This window comes from Gymnoscopelus braueri (genome assembly GCF_963280865.1).
Source record: "Gymnoscopelus braueri genome assembly, chromosome: 18".
Lineage (NCBI taxonomy): Eukaryota > Metazoa > Chordata > Actinopteri > Myctophiformes > Myctophidae > Gymnoscopelus > Gymnoscopelus braueri.
In genome coordinates this window covers 35404639-35418484 of record NC_137618.1, presented here as the reverse complement: position 1 = coordinate 35418484, position 13846 = coordinate 35404639, and the positions used below count along the sequence as shown (strand labels likewise).

The 13846-nt window shown below is 41.5% G+C and overlaps 1 protein-coding gene across 8 annotated transcripts in view; it reads right to left on the bottom strand.

The window, feature by feature from the left end:
* tanc1b (tetratricopeptide repeat, ankyrin repeat and coiled-coil containing 1b) overlaps positions 1-13846 on the bottom strand; it is a gene marked incomplete at its 3' end in the record, with an annotated part of 133343 nt that overhangs the window by 3460 nt on the left and 116037 nt on the right. For 4 of the 8 annotated variants that reach the window (XM_080456950.1, XM_080456952.1, XM_080456951.1 and 1 more), the window contains exons 19-25: positions 7887-8020; positions 7565-7688; positions 7268-7443; positions 4495-4627; positions 3386-3477; positions 2012-2158; positions 220-320 (exon numbers count right to left, since the gene is read on the bottom strand). In XM_080456950.1, the coding sequence (XP_080313076.1) occupies positions 220-320; positions 2012-2158; positions 3386-3477; positions 4495-4627; positions 7268-7443; positions 7565-7688; positions 7887-8020 (907 nt within the window). Of the gene's footprint in view, positions 1-215; positions 321-2011; positions 2159-3385; positions 3478-3572; positions 3616-4494; positions 4628-7267; positions 7444-7564; positions 7689-7886; positions 8021-13846 lie in introns of those variants that run through there. The other 4 variants (XR_013934948.1, XR_013934949.1, XR_013934950.1 and 1 more) reach the window with 2 other exon arrangements.

The following is a 13846-nucleotide window of genomic DNA, read 5'->3' as shown; positions in this document are numbered from 1 at the left end:
CACAACGCATGGCTTCTCAAATGTGTTAAAGTGGTACTTCACCCCCCAAAAAATATTTCTTTTATCATGTACTTATCCCGTGATGGCTTGAATACAAGCAGAATATTTGTTTGCATAACATTCCTTTACAGTGAATGAAGAGAATCCAAAAAATAAGTCATATCGCCTAGCCCTACTTTCTATAGTGTGCCCCCCTGGGGTTGTGCTAGATGGCTTTACCTGCTGCTCCTCTTGGCCCTGGCGCGGGCGTAGTAGGCCTCGTAGGATTTGGGTTTCAGCTCCAGTGCCTTGGTTGCAAACTCCTCAGCCATGCCAAAATCCTGCAGGGAGAAGACAATCAATACATGACATTATTACACGGCTTGGTTGAATGCTTGATTCTGATTGGTCAATTGCTGAATTCAGCGGTGTGTTATTTCTGAATAATGATCGATGAGCTCTATAACAGACCGCTGTCTAATCAAAAACTCAGACCACCTGCTGCGCTGCTTGAATTTTATGCTATATCCAACATGACAGCCATGTAAACAAACACACAATGTCATTTACAACTAAACTTGCTCTCAATAATGTTTTTGAAAACATTTGAAGCGAGAAACAGACCGAAAATTAATTCCATTTGATCAACACTTCCTTGTTTTCCGAGGCGACCGTGTGTGCTGGACTTACTTTTGGGTCAATTTATTAATTTATTTATTAAGTAGCAATGTAATAAGTGGGATAATTGTTGCCGCGCCGATAGTTGTTGAGAAATAACACCCGACAGGTTGATTTAAACACAGGCAAAGCAGAGGTGTTTAATGATCCTGAACGGTAGTGTACAATTATCCCTTACATAAAGTTACCCTTCCAATTCTCAAGCAAGTCTATTGTAATAATGAATGAAGCATGAATTACCCCTTTGGCTCAAAGCATGGCGTTCTACAAGGCTTCAGTTAGTAATACAGTAGCAAACAATTGGCTCAATAGCTATATTTTGAGTTAGGGTTCGCGAATAACTCCCTAAAAGTGCAGTTTTCAAAATGGTGTGAAGTGAAAACTTCCTTTGAATTTCATAGGAAGGGATTTAAAGATCTTTAACATGAACCTATAATTGTATTGTGGGGACGTGAAAAACTGTTTTTTTCTGACATAACAGAGCCTACAGTACGTAAGTTGATCAATCATTTATACGTGGGGTGGTTTCCAGTGCATTGTAAAGTGTTACTGTATATCTGTTTAGTTTGTAGGCCAGAGCTGCTGCATACCGCTTGACATAATGATGGAGTTTGAACTGAAAAAATAAATGAGAAATTGCAATACTTTTTTCTGATGATCTGACCAGACTGTAGCATATTCTTTTTTTCCGTAATAAAGTAAATATTTCAAATACCACAGAGTGGTGTTTTGCATCTACTCTCTAAACAATTTATTTTTTATTCAGCACCACATCTCAGAGTTGCTTAATTATTCTACTCAGTCCTTGAGACGGTTGAAACTACATCATTATTTTCAAGTGGCACTTGTCAAAAGGGCTGTGCAACTGCCTAACCTTTAGAATCCACTGTCCAGCCCATTTAATCCCTCACAGCTCAACCATTTTACATCTGAGGTCTATGTTATGTGCAACACTTCAAAACAACCAGTGAAATAGCCTATTCTAGGCTTTCCTTATTTACTGTTGTCCCGTGATATTCATATGACACTGGTGAGACAAATCAAATACTCTTGACAGTGGAATGTCTTTTTACTTTTGAAGTGACTAACCACTTAAACCCTATATACAGTACTTTGTTGACCTAATTGGTCCCCTCCTTTTGTCCCTCTACACCAAATCTCTTAACCGAAAAAAGCTGATCGACAAGCTCGCAACGTGTTGAGCTTTTAGATCACCTATTTTCACAATGCTTGCCTATTATGACATGCCGAGAATAGGGACGTTAGGGTTCAAGTGATAAACCATGTAGGAGAAGAAGTACAGCTCTAAATGAGTCCGGACAGATGGTAGTGGAGTGGATCCGGAGAGGCTTACATTGGTTTTCCTGCGACAGCGAGACAGGTTGAGGTACAGGGAGACCCTCAGCTCTTTAAATGCCTTCAGATCATCACCAAAGCCTTCCCTAGGAAACTTCCTCAGGGCGTACTGGTACCTCTGGGCCGCCTCTTTCATCTTCCCTTTCTGGAGGACACATGGAGGACAAAGCAACTAGTGAGGAAAGGCTACAACCAATAGGAGGGTGGCAAAGGTGGGGATGGAGGCGAAGACGCTTGCCAGATACTTTGATGAGCTACTCCTCAGCTCAAATCCTCCCTCCCCATCCATCACACAAATATACACCACCTAAATAAAACATCTCACACACACACACACACACACACATACACCTGACTGGATCGCCCTTTCTGCCACAAAACTCCATCAGCTAAATGTCAGCCATCAATCATGGCTCCTTGTGCGAGCCGAGCAGGACATTCATCGTCCATTGAGCCGCTAAAAAAGATATAGATAGACTTTTTCTCTTTTTGGTGCCGAATTAAACTACAGTGCTTTTTCATTTTGGTTTTGAATAAGCAGCCCACACTGATGTTTGTTACATCACCTAACAATGTTTGACTGAGTCTTTGTGATGGTACACAGGAACAGGATACACCGGTTCCTGACAGCCTGCCAGCAAGCGAAGACGACAGAATTGTGCGCGAAACTGTCCTGATATGTAGCGTTGCCTGTCATAATGAGACTAGTCTGAACAAATCAAAATAACTAGGGGCATAATTGTAAACAACTTATTATGACTAACTAATGAGGAGAGGAATGTCTCAGTTTCATCAACAGAACGTGCGCGTGCACACAGCCTCCTTTGGACGCGTAGTGAGCTTGCCCTTTTTGTAAAAACAACCACTGTAGTTTTTAGTTTAGTGAGACCTTTAGTGAAGGTCTCACTAAACTGTTTGAACAATCCTGAAATATAAATATGAAGTGAGCTAGAGAAGCTACTGTGTTGTCCGTCCACCACTGCCATTTGAACATCCAATTTCCTTCACTCTAAAGCTTCTGACAATCAAAATAGCTGTATTTCAGAAATGGGCGTTAAACAAGGTACACATCTCGACCAATAAAAATAGGCTGGTGGTGGGACAGGGCCGTGAAAACTTGCTCAAATAGGGACAGAGCGAACAATATTTGAGGGGTGGACGTCATCGCTGCACTGTGTGCTGTCGCTTACAGTAATTTATCTTGCTTGCTTGCATCATTGTATGTCAGGAGTCACCTTTGAAAATTTGGAATATATCTAGGTTGGCTATTTCTGCAAATCTTTAAAAATACATTAAATTGTTTGGAAATATTTCACCTATAATGACATGACAACAGTTTGAAAGTAGCTTTGAACTCAGTGGCATACAGTACCTTATAAAGCAGGTTGCCTTCCTCCATGAGCTTCTGAAGGAGGATGATGAGGATGTCAGGTTTGGATGTTGCCATGGCCCACGCAGCATTCCCTGTCCAACGAGACACAGGGAGGCCGTGTTATATTGGGTGTCTCTTCCCATGACCGTGACTATATTCAGTGGAAATTGGTACGAAGTAGAGTTACCTAAAGATTGTACCTGATCGATCATAAGGTGACGTTCTGTAGCCTTAGTGTTATTGAAAGCAGTTAAGAGAAAGAAAGCGATAAGAGATTGAAAAGGAATGCATGCAAAGAGTATTCAGTCACAGTAAAAGAAAAGGGAACGTGTCACAAGGACCATGCATACATGTATATACTGTATGAATGAATTGATATTATATTCAAGTGTCATACACAATGAGGCCATTTTGCAGTTACTGTATGTGTACTTAAGGATTTATGAAAGAATCCCCACATATTCTTAGCACTACACACACAGCATACGCTGTTAACAGAGCTCTGAAAGAAATTAGAGATGTATACAGTACCATTAGCAATTTGGTGACACGGCAGACTGCACTACAGATAAGCTGCAGGCCCAGATAGGCCAGCGCATGTCATTTAGGTGATAAGTCACATTCTTAAATTAGCCTAGCAGCAAACCTCAGGGAGGAGCGGAGGGACACATACTCCGCTCTGTACTATTGACATTTAACAGAAGAAAGAGTAGAAAGGAACAAAGATTGATGACCTCATTCCTTGACATTACTCTCATCTTAGTTTGAACTACACTTACATTAGTAACTCATGTAGGCAACAATCCCATCCTTCCAAGACCAAGAGAACTTGGGGGAACAGTGACCCTCAAGGGACTAACAGCTGTCTTTGTGGGCATTCAGAACTAAGCAACAAACTTGTTGACTAAACATGTCCTATCTGTATACAGTAGCATGGGTGCATAGAATACAGTAGGCTATTCATGCATACACAAGTGTTAATTTAACTAAGACTTAAATCAACACTAAGGATTTTGCTGCGTACTGCAGGCTCTATAGAAAGGTAATGCATGCATCTACAGTAGGCTATACAAGCGCACGGTGTTAGCAATGATGTGCGGAGTTCTTACCTAGCTTAGCACCCTTCTTCAGCAGAGTCACCACCACGGAGGTGTTCCGACAGCCTATAGCCCGGTCCAGAGGCCTCATCCCACTGTAGTCCACATGCTCTATCACAGCTCCTTTCTCCACCAAGTAATGGACCTACAACAGAGCAGTGCCAGTTGAGACAAGAACTCATTCAAATAAAGTGTCATTCCTGTGGTGGAGAGCTGGGCTAATCCAAAGCAGTATGCATTCAATAATTACTGAGTGATGCTTTCAGTTAAGGCTAAGTAGGGATGTGTGTGTGTGTGTGTGTGTGTGTGTGTGTGTGTGTGTGTGTGTGTGTGTGTGTGTGTGTGTGTGTGTGTGTGTGTGTGTGTGTGTGTGTGTGTGTGTGTGTGTGTGTGTGTGTGTGTGTGTGTGTGTGTGTGTGTGTGTGTGTGTGTGTGTGTGTGTGTGAGAGAGAGAGTGAGAGCCCGACCGATGCCAGATTTTTGGGTCCGATGCCGATTTTGAGAGTCCTGGACCACAGATTGCCGATATTTTGTAATGAAATAAAATAATAAAAAATAAAATTCAAAAACATATAAACCTATTTTTTTCATTAACCCATTAACTGCCAGAGGTATTTTCATATTTTTTTAGCCAGTGCCAGAGATTTTATATTGAAAAAGAAAAAGTACTCCGGAGCCGAGATACAGAATTTTTAAGTTTTAAGTTAACAAGGAAGTGGATATAGATCTTCGAAAAATCATATCTCCTTAGTCTTTGGGTGAAATTGAAAAATAAATAAATATATATATATTTATTTATTTTTCGTTCGCGTAGATCTACGTGATTGGCAGTGAATCAGTTAAAGTTAAGAATACAAGATTGAGAACATTTAAATAAAATGCAATCACATTATTACAAATAAACATGAATACAATTATTTGAAAACTTTAGTTACTAGTCACTTTGTAGATTTGAATTATTAATATTATTACTAAACATACATTAACCACAAGTCTTCAGCCCTTTTTAAACTTTGGCTATTTGCAGTGGTGGAAAGTAACTATATTACATTTACTAAATTACTGTAATTTTGAGGTATTTGTACTTCACTTGAGTATTTCCAATACTTTTACTTCTACTCCACTACATCAAATGGTGGAGGCAAATATTATACTTTTACTCCACTACAATTATTTGAAAACTTTAGTTACTAGTTACTTTGAATATTTTTAAGCTTGTAGATCTGCTATTTTCAAAAGATTTTTATACATTTGAGAACTTGAAATTGATTGAAATTTGATGCCAATACTTTTGTACTTTTACTCAAGTACATTTTGAATTCCAGACTTTTACTCGTAACAGAGTATTTCTATATTGCAGTATTGATACTTTTACTTAAGTAAAACATTTTAGTACTTTTTCCACCACTGGCTATTTGAAAATAGCAGATCTACAAGCTCACAACATGTTGCTATGCAGTGCGTTGTGAGCTTGTAGATCTGCCATTTTCAAAACATTTTCATACATAATGATAAGGGGTGTAGTGCACTTCTAAATTTAGGATTTGGGTTTTGGTCAATTGATTTTGTTTGTTTTCATATTACATTGACACGACGCTGTCACCGCATCCTGCAACAGACGTGCCCATGCAGAGCCCGTCCATCGATTGGTTGTGAAATCGCCCTGACAACCAACAACAAACAATAAAACCCACAACTGTCCCTTCGGACTATAGGATCTATTCTAAACTATGGGATTCTAAAACTTGAGCGTCGAGTCACTCAGCCTTGAGGCTTTGAGCACAACAAAACTGTGTCCTTGTATTTTAGTTATGAACAAAGTCTTGCTGAGAGCAAAATGAACGGCCCAAGGTAAGGGTAATGCTTTACAAAGTTGTAAGAGGAATCCCTTCATCTGACTGACCATCTTGTCCGCGTCTGATGAAAAGTGAAAGTAAATGAAACTCGCCCCAAATCACGCTCACCCCCATTATTTTTCGCGGACCCACGGTTCTTGCATTTGTTTGATGATAAGGTTAGAACATTTACCACAGTTTTAATGGGGTTACGTTTAGAAATAAGGTTAGGTAGGTTTAGGCATAGTTTACTGAAGTTACGTTTGTGAATACCGCCGGATTTGCTCCGGGGCGACTGTGTTTTGGGGCGAGAGTTTTGGTATTCTCCGTGCGACTGCCAAGCAGCACTTCTCCGCTCAGAAACAGCGTGGAGATGTCAAATTAACGTCTCACTCAGACAGACGTTAATATATATTTCTTTAGCGATATACAAGTAGCTTAGAAGATTGTAGTAGCCTATGCCCAATTGCCCATAAAAATCAGCTATATACCTAACCGTTGCATCATGATCCATAAATTAACAACGAGCCTCGCCTCGAGTCATTCATATCATTTATTAATTAATTGAGCTCATAGGTCTCTCTGGAAGGCATTGTAGTGGTAGATAACTTTAATTTCACTCAGTATTATTGAGAGATTGTTGAGAAAAACAAGCAATCTTTGTGGATTTCTCATAAATAAATAAACACCTTTACTGCAGCTGCGCAGCAATTGCACAATCAGTGAAAATATTAATGACAAAAACATCGGAACATCGGGGGAAAAAATTACCTGTGTGTGTGTGTGTGTGTGTGTGTGTGTGTGTGTGTGTGTGTGTGTGTGAGACAAAGACTCTGCATTTGCACATGTAGATTAGGTGTTTGGTAAGCAGTTTGTGTGTGCCCATGCTTCTCATCTGGGTTATATGAGCATCTTTCAGTCAAATGAGATTTCAATTAATGATCACATACAATCTCTGCATCCCCGTAGAACGCAGCTAGGTCCAGGGGAGTCCGTCCATTCTTGTCTGTGTGGTCGATGACCGCACCTTTCTCAACCAGAAAATGCACCACATTCTTATGTCCTTTCAAACATGCCCAGCTCAGGGGCGTCAGTCCTTCCTTGTCCATCGAAGTTAACGAAGCACCTGTGGGCAGAAGTATAGACATGAAAAAACTAATCCACAACAAATATAGTGTAGTTAATGAATGTTCTCTGGTTTGTAACCACCGTGTAGACAAATTAGTGTGGGCGAGCTGTCAGCTTACCTTTAGAGAGCAGGAAGTCGACAGTGCTCAGGTGGCCCTCGCAGGAAGCCACCATGAGTAGGGTCCTGCCCTGCTTGTCACTTATGTTCACGTCAGCACCATGCTGCAACAGCAACTCTGCAATCTGCCGTAAGACACAGACAAACATTAGAAGACACACCCAGATAATATAATATACAACACTGTACAAACAGTACACAGATACTCCCGTCAATAATACTGTACATGCCTCTTGGTAAAGTATAATTGTGTACAAGTAGTTTGGGCTAGTGTCGATAGAGAAATAATGTGTAAGCCAGAACAGTCATTCAGCATGTCTCACCTGCCAGTGTCCCTGTCTCACAGCACAGAACAGAGGGGACACCCCTCGTCGGTTGACCTGCTGTACCACACCCCCCTGCTCCAGCAAGAAGCCACACACCTCCATCTTTCCCCGGCCTGCTGCCGCTGTCAAGGCTGAGGAAGGGAAAAGGACCATAACACAGTCGTCAGTGGTTTATACATTTTTATAAAATGGATAGCCCGGCGCTTAATACTGATTGGCTGAGTCTGGTCGTAAAAAATATTCTACAAGCACACACCTGGAAAGCAGGTACCGAGTTTTCATACTGTAGCAACGTCCTTGTTTGTGCAGGTAGTCAGGGACTACTTTCTTGTAGAAATTATTCTTGTGGTGATATTGTTATTAAAGACTGTTTTAATTGGGATACGGTATGTCTTATTTTCATGTTTGTCATATTTGGCAACCATTTTATAAAAGCAATACGCCCCAAGAGAGTTTACAGTGACTTTAGAACAGCTAAGGGTGTTGTTAGGCATCACGCGGAGTGGAGTGCCTACAACTTTTATTAGATGGTACAAGAAAGGAAGAGAAGAATGCAAGGACTTTAGTTAGTTGTGAACTAGGGTTGGAACTTACAGTAACCCAGTCTCACGAAATATCACTTGTACACTGTAAAATCCACACTGAGGATTTTACAGTGTATGCTAAGTATAGCTGAGGCGAACGTGTGTATGGTAAAAAGATTAGAAAGGAACACTGGATACAATACAGGGGTGAGGGATCTAAGAATAGGCCATCATTGTTAACACAATAGTCTGGAAGTGCACAAGACGTCAGACCACCGACACCCTGGTGACCTGGTGATCTGCTTACAGTTCCAACCCTCGTCTTTACAAAGCAAATGCTGTTTAAATTTTAAAGTGGAGAAATGCAGTTTAATGTTTTGTGCTAAATTAGTTTAAAACTAGACGATTATGTAACGCTCATTAACATCCTGCCTCAAGTCAGACAGCTTCAGCAGTGCATTGTGCTCAAAGACTTGAATGTGGGAGTCATTTTATGCATTCAGCTGGATATGATAACCAGAGATAATAGAAAACAAAGCCAGACCACTTTTTCATGCTGAACACCAATCCCTGCCTACATGTTTTTGTTTCAGCAACCATTAACCGGATTCAAAACTGTTTAACAAAATTCTGAATTACAATAATGAATTGGCTCTCATTTTCCAAATCTCCTAAATAATGCTTATGTGAGCCATTCCCCCAAAAATTGCTGTTCCAACGTTCAATGCTCACAATTAATCAGCAATGGCAGCAGATGGAGCCGTCTCAAGATGAATGCCCGGTGTCCAAGAAGAGTGAGATATCCACACGGTGAAAACGAGCTTCACTCCTCTCTCTAATCCCAGAGATTTAAGGCATCAAGCCTCTGTGGCTGACTGACATCATCCATCTGGATGGAACAGAGCCATCATAGCCAAACAGCCCCTCCCTCCATCTGCTCTGCCAAAATGTGACTATCCCCACACATAAGAATAGCGGACCAATAATTAACAGCAGGCCATAAATTAAGCCTGTATCTACAGTATGCTCTGGGGAACAGTAGCAGCTGGGACTACGCTGGACAAACTAATCGACAGGTCCTGTGATTGAGAAGTGATTTGTGCGTTGAGGTCAAAATCCCCCTTCATACTTGAAAGCTCTACAGGCCCATTGCCGTTCACATTTTACCAGTACTTGGCCTAGCTGCTCAGAGCTATAATTTGATTTGTCAGCCTAATCTATTAAATATTTATCTTTACACTACAGTGTCTTGCCATCGCTCTCTCCCTCCCGTCGGCTCCCTTCACAGGAAGGACAGATTGATATCTTCTTGGTTTCTTTTGTAAGCGATATGTCAGCTCTTGTCAACATCTCAAGCCCACCAACACAGCTTTACTGAAACCGTCTTGAAGAGGAGACTCTGTGAAGCACTGTGATAACCAAGATTCACCAGCTAAACATTTAAGAATGTCCTGTCACTGAACTACCAGTCATTCAAACACGACAGAGAGGTCACAGTGCCTGATCTCTTGGTACTGTATATATGTCACAGGGAGAATGGAGAACCAGGGAGATTGAAGACAGAGCGCTCGTTTTTAGGCACAGGGCTTCGGGGCGAGGCGGGGCTTTGATGCGACGCGGACCTGTCTTTTGTTGTTCCCCCCCACGTAGCAACCAGGAAGCTACGCTAGGGGAACGCTGAACACGCGTTCACACGCACACGTGATAATTTATTGTCCATGACGGAGGCGCGCCGACTCAGCAGAGCTTGAGGCCGAGGAGGCGCGCCCTCGCGGCGCGAGTGCCCGCGCTGACCGGCCGATGCTCTGCTAGTCGAATTAGCGCCGTCCGAGTTGTGAACCGATAGGGACAGAATAGTTCTTTTCATGGATCACTGTGTGTGTGTGTGTGTGTGTGTGTGTGTCAGGGAGAAACTAAAACAATGCGTGTGTGCGCGGGCATGCGCGCGCATGTGTGTGCATGCGTGTGCGTGTGCGCACAAATACGCACACACACACACCCTCCCTCTAGCCTGGCTTGCATTGCCCTCTAGCGTTGGTTTTACAGAATTGCCTGAAAACAAGCGCTCCTTCTTCAATCTCCCTGGTTCTCCAATCTCCCTGTAACATATATAATAACTTGGAAGAGTTCATCATTTAGTCCAGTGATTTTCAAACTCACAATCTCAAAGCACACCTGTATTCATATCGGTGCAAAATAGCCTCTTTAACATGTGTTATCACTCTGTGAATGTTTATTTTTATTTACAAATTCCAAATAAAATAAAATAAATCGGGTATATAATTTGCCTCTGTATTGGAAATGAGTTGATTGGTTTAAATGAAAATATAGGGCAAGTGGTTAGGAATTTGTCATTTGGAAATGTGAAATTCAAGACAAGAATGGTTTGTTAGTCAACAAGCCACAAGAATCTAAAAGCCCTGCTAGCTTGAGGCCATGACGCTCTTTACACCCAACCACACAAAAATGGTTTGAACTCGCACATATATTTCATAATCATAATTTCATGAGGAAAGTTGACATTTTGACCTGAGGGTGGTGCTAGAGGAAAGGTCAAATGGTTTCCAGGGAGCATGAATGCACTCAACAAGTGTCACTGACAATCCACCCATTAGATTTTGAGATATTTATGTGCACACAGAGATTTTGACCTAATGGTGGCACGGAAAGGCCGTTAGGTCACCAAAATCAAACCAGTCCACCCTCCAGGGAGCATAAAAGGTGCACAGCAAATCCCATTGCAATCTAGCCTGCCGTTTTCAAGATGATGTTTGGGACCAAAGTGGTGACTGAACTGATCACTGCCTGAAGGACATCACCATCCTAAAAACATGAAGGGGACACACATGAATGAATGTTTCACCCCTCTGCTTCACTCAGGAGCAATGAATCCCGTCTCTCGGGCAGAATGCTGCTGGCTTCAGTGTCATACTACAGTAGGTGTGTTCAGCAACACGGTGCAGTTACTGTGCAAAACCCTCCCTGCCACAGAATAGCCACACTGGTATGAATGATTGATGCCAGAGCACTGCAAGCAACCACCACACTGTGAATAATGGAAGAGAACCAAACAGAACACTAAACACCGCATTCATTAAACCTTAAGCCTACCAAAGGGAAGGAGATGTTATCATTTAAATTGATTCTTACCATAATTACAGAAGACAAAAACAATATACACTTAAATTGATTCTTACCATAATTACAGTAGACAAAAACAATATACACTTAACTACCCTCTGGCTACTTCATTTGTCATGGTGATAAGAAGTGTATGCTTATGCTATATAAAATGTCTTGACAACTTCAGTTGATCACTATATTTTACATTTCTGATGAGTATGATAATATTTTGCATTATGTACAAAGCTTCTCCTTTTCTAATGACAAAAAAAAGCCACCTCATTCTGTCCTGCACCTTGTGAGATGTATTTCTATATCAAAAGGATTAGGCCTATGCACCTCTGGAAGAATCTATTAATCTTTCCCCTAAATCCTTTGTAGTGCTGTCGTATTCCTTCACAGATGCCTAGGAAAACATAGCCTATTGTATCATACAGAGTCAAATTGCCTTTCTTCACCCAAGAGGCGTGTTGCTTGCATTCTAATAGGGATTTTAAAAGCTGGAGACCGCACAGATGTGCAGTCCAATCTGCCACTGTTCAAACACACAACACAAGGGGCCAATTTGCATAGGGATGTTGTTTTCCACAGAATTTTAAATACAAAGTGATATTTCTCAGAGACAGGTTGTTAACTGAGGGAATTATTTTGGAGTAGATGCTCAACGCCAGTTTTCAAGGGGACACCTCAACAAGAATTTGTGTCTATCAGTTTTGTTCTTCACATCAGAGAAGTACAGAAGCTTCAAAGTTGATTCAATGCACAACATCATCTATCATCATTATGGCCGCTTCCTCCAATAGAGATGGCCTCTGCTGAGCTTGTTCTGAATTAGTGCCAGGTGAGTGGAATCAGATTTGAATATGTACTCATGTGGAGAGGGTGTTTGTTTCAGGTCAGCGGTGTCGCAGCCCAGTGCCTCCCTATTGCCACCTGTGACCTGCCATTTCATTAGTTTATAATGGATGCCAGGGGGGACATGGCTGTCATTTCACATCCACTAGGTAAATTGAGCTGGGAGGTAAATACTGGACTACAGGTGGCTCATTTGACTTTGAGGACTTACGAGAGCACTGATACTATTATTCATAATAATGGTTATGTCTGAAGGGCCGTGCGCTGAGAGCTATCGCGCAAATCACGTTTACCGCTATGGCACGTGACTTTGGACAAATGACCATGGCAAATCAATTTCAGTGACATGGGTTTGAAGTGCAAACGTTTTGGATTGGGGAACAAATTATTCCTATTCACCAAAATTGTACTTTCACAGTGCAGGTAGAGTGTCCCACCGATGAGAGGACATTACAGAGGGGCTCCTGGTGCCTGGGTTGTAATGAATTTAGCCCAGCAATACATTCATTTTGCATAAGTACCAGTTGGCTGCTTTGTAAACAACTTCTTTATTAATAGGCTGACCTACATCCCTGGACAATTTGTTGTGCTTTAAATCCAAGCTTGCTCCGAACTGAGGAACACACAAAGAGACCATTATTAAAGTCTTGTACCCATTGTGGCACATTTGCTCTAACAACAATGCATCAAACATTTCCATAATAGCAACTGAACTAGTGATTTACATACAGTATGTGCATAAGCTCTAAATCATGAAGGCCTTACAGCAAAGGCTCTCAATGTTTGCCATAAACATCTGTGACAGTAGTCTGCCAGTTTCAAAACATTATGAAGATTTTACGACAGCGCTCCAGTGTTTACCCGTAATGTATGTCTCACAATCTGCATCTCTGCAGCTGGTATTCTGTCTCATATACATTACTGGATAGTTGTTAAAATAACCCAGATGCTACTATACCACCCTGAACAACAAAGCACAGTGGTGGAGTTTGATTTTCTGCTAGTTCCTGGGGTTTCCTAGCGATGTCAGAAAACAATTTGAGATGAAATGTAGCAGGCTGTGTTCTGTTCGTAAAGTGGTATTTATGAGTTGTATAATTTCCCTTGGTAGACAAAGATGATGGTGATAATGTACAATATATTACCACAGGCCTAATGTGCAACAGTGAAATAATTAAAAAAGCTCTCCGGTTGTGTGTGTCTGTGAAGGTTGCACTGCCTCAACTTGACGCCTGCTGTGCGTTCTCTGTCAAACTCAATACTGGCCACAGACCTTGGTCTCTCTTTCAGCGTTCATGTAACCAGCCTTGTGAGTCAAAGGAAGGAATGACAGCTCGCTCGTGCTTTTACACTTTATATTGCCTGCTGCTGCTCCACTTGGCTTTCTGCACCATTTCCACAATCAATCTAAAACAGCAAAGTCTCCTCCAACTGCTCCCAATTGGCAAGCTCTCC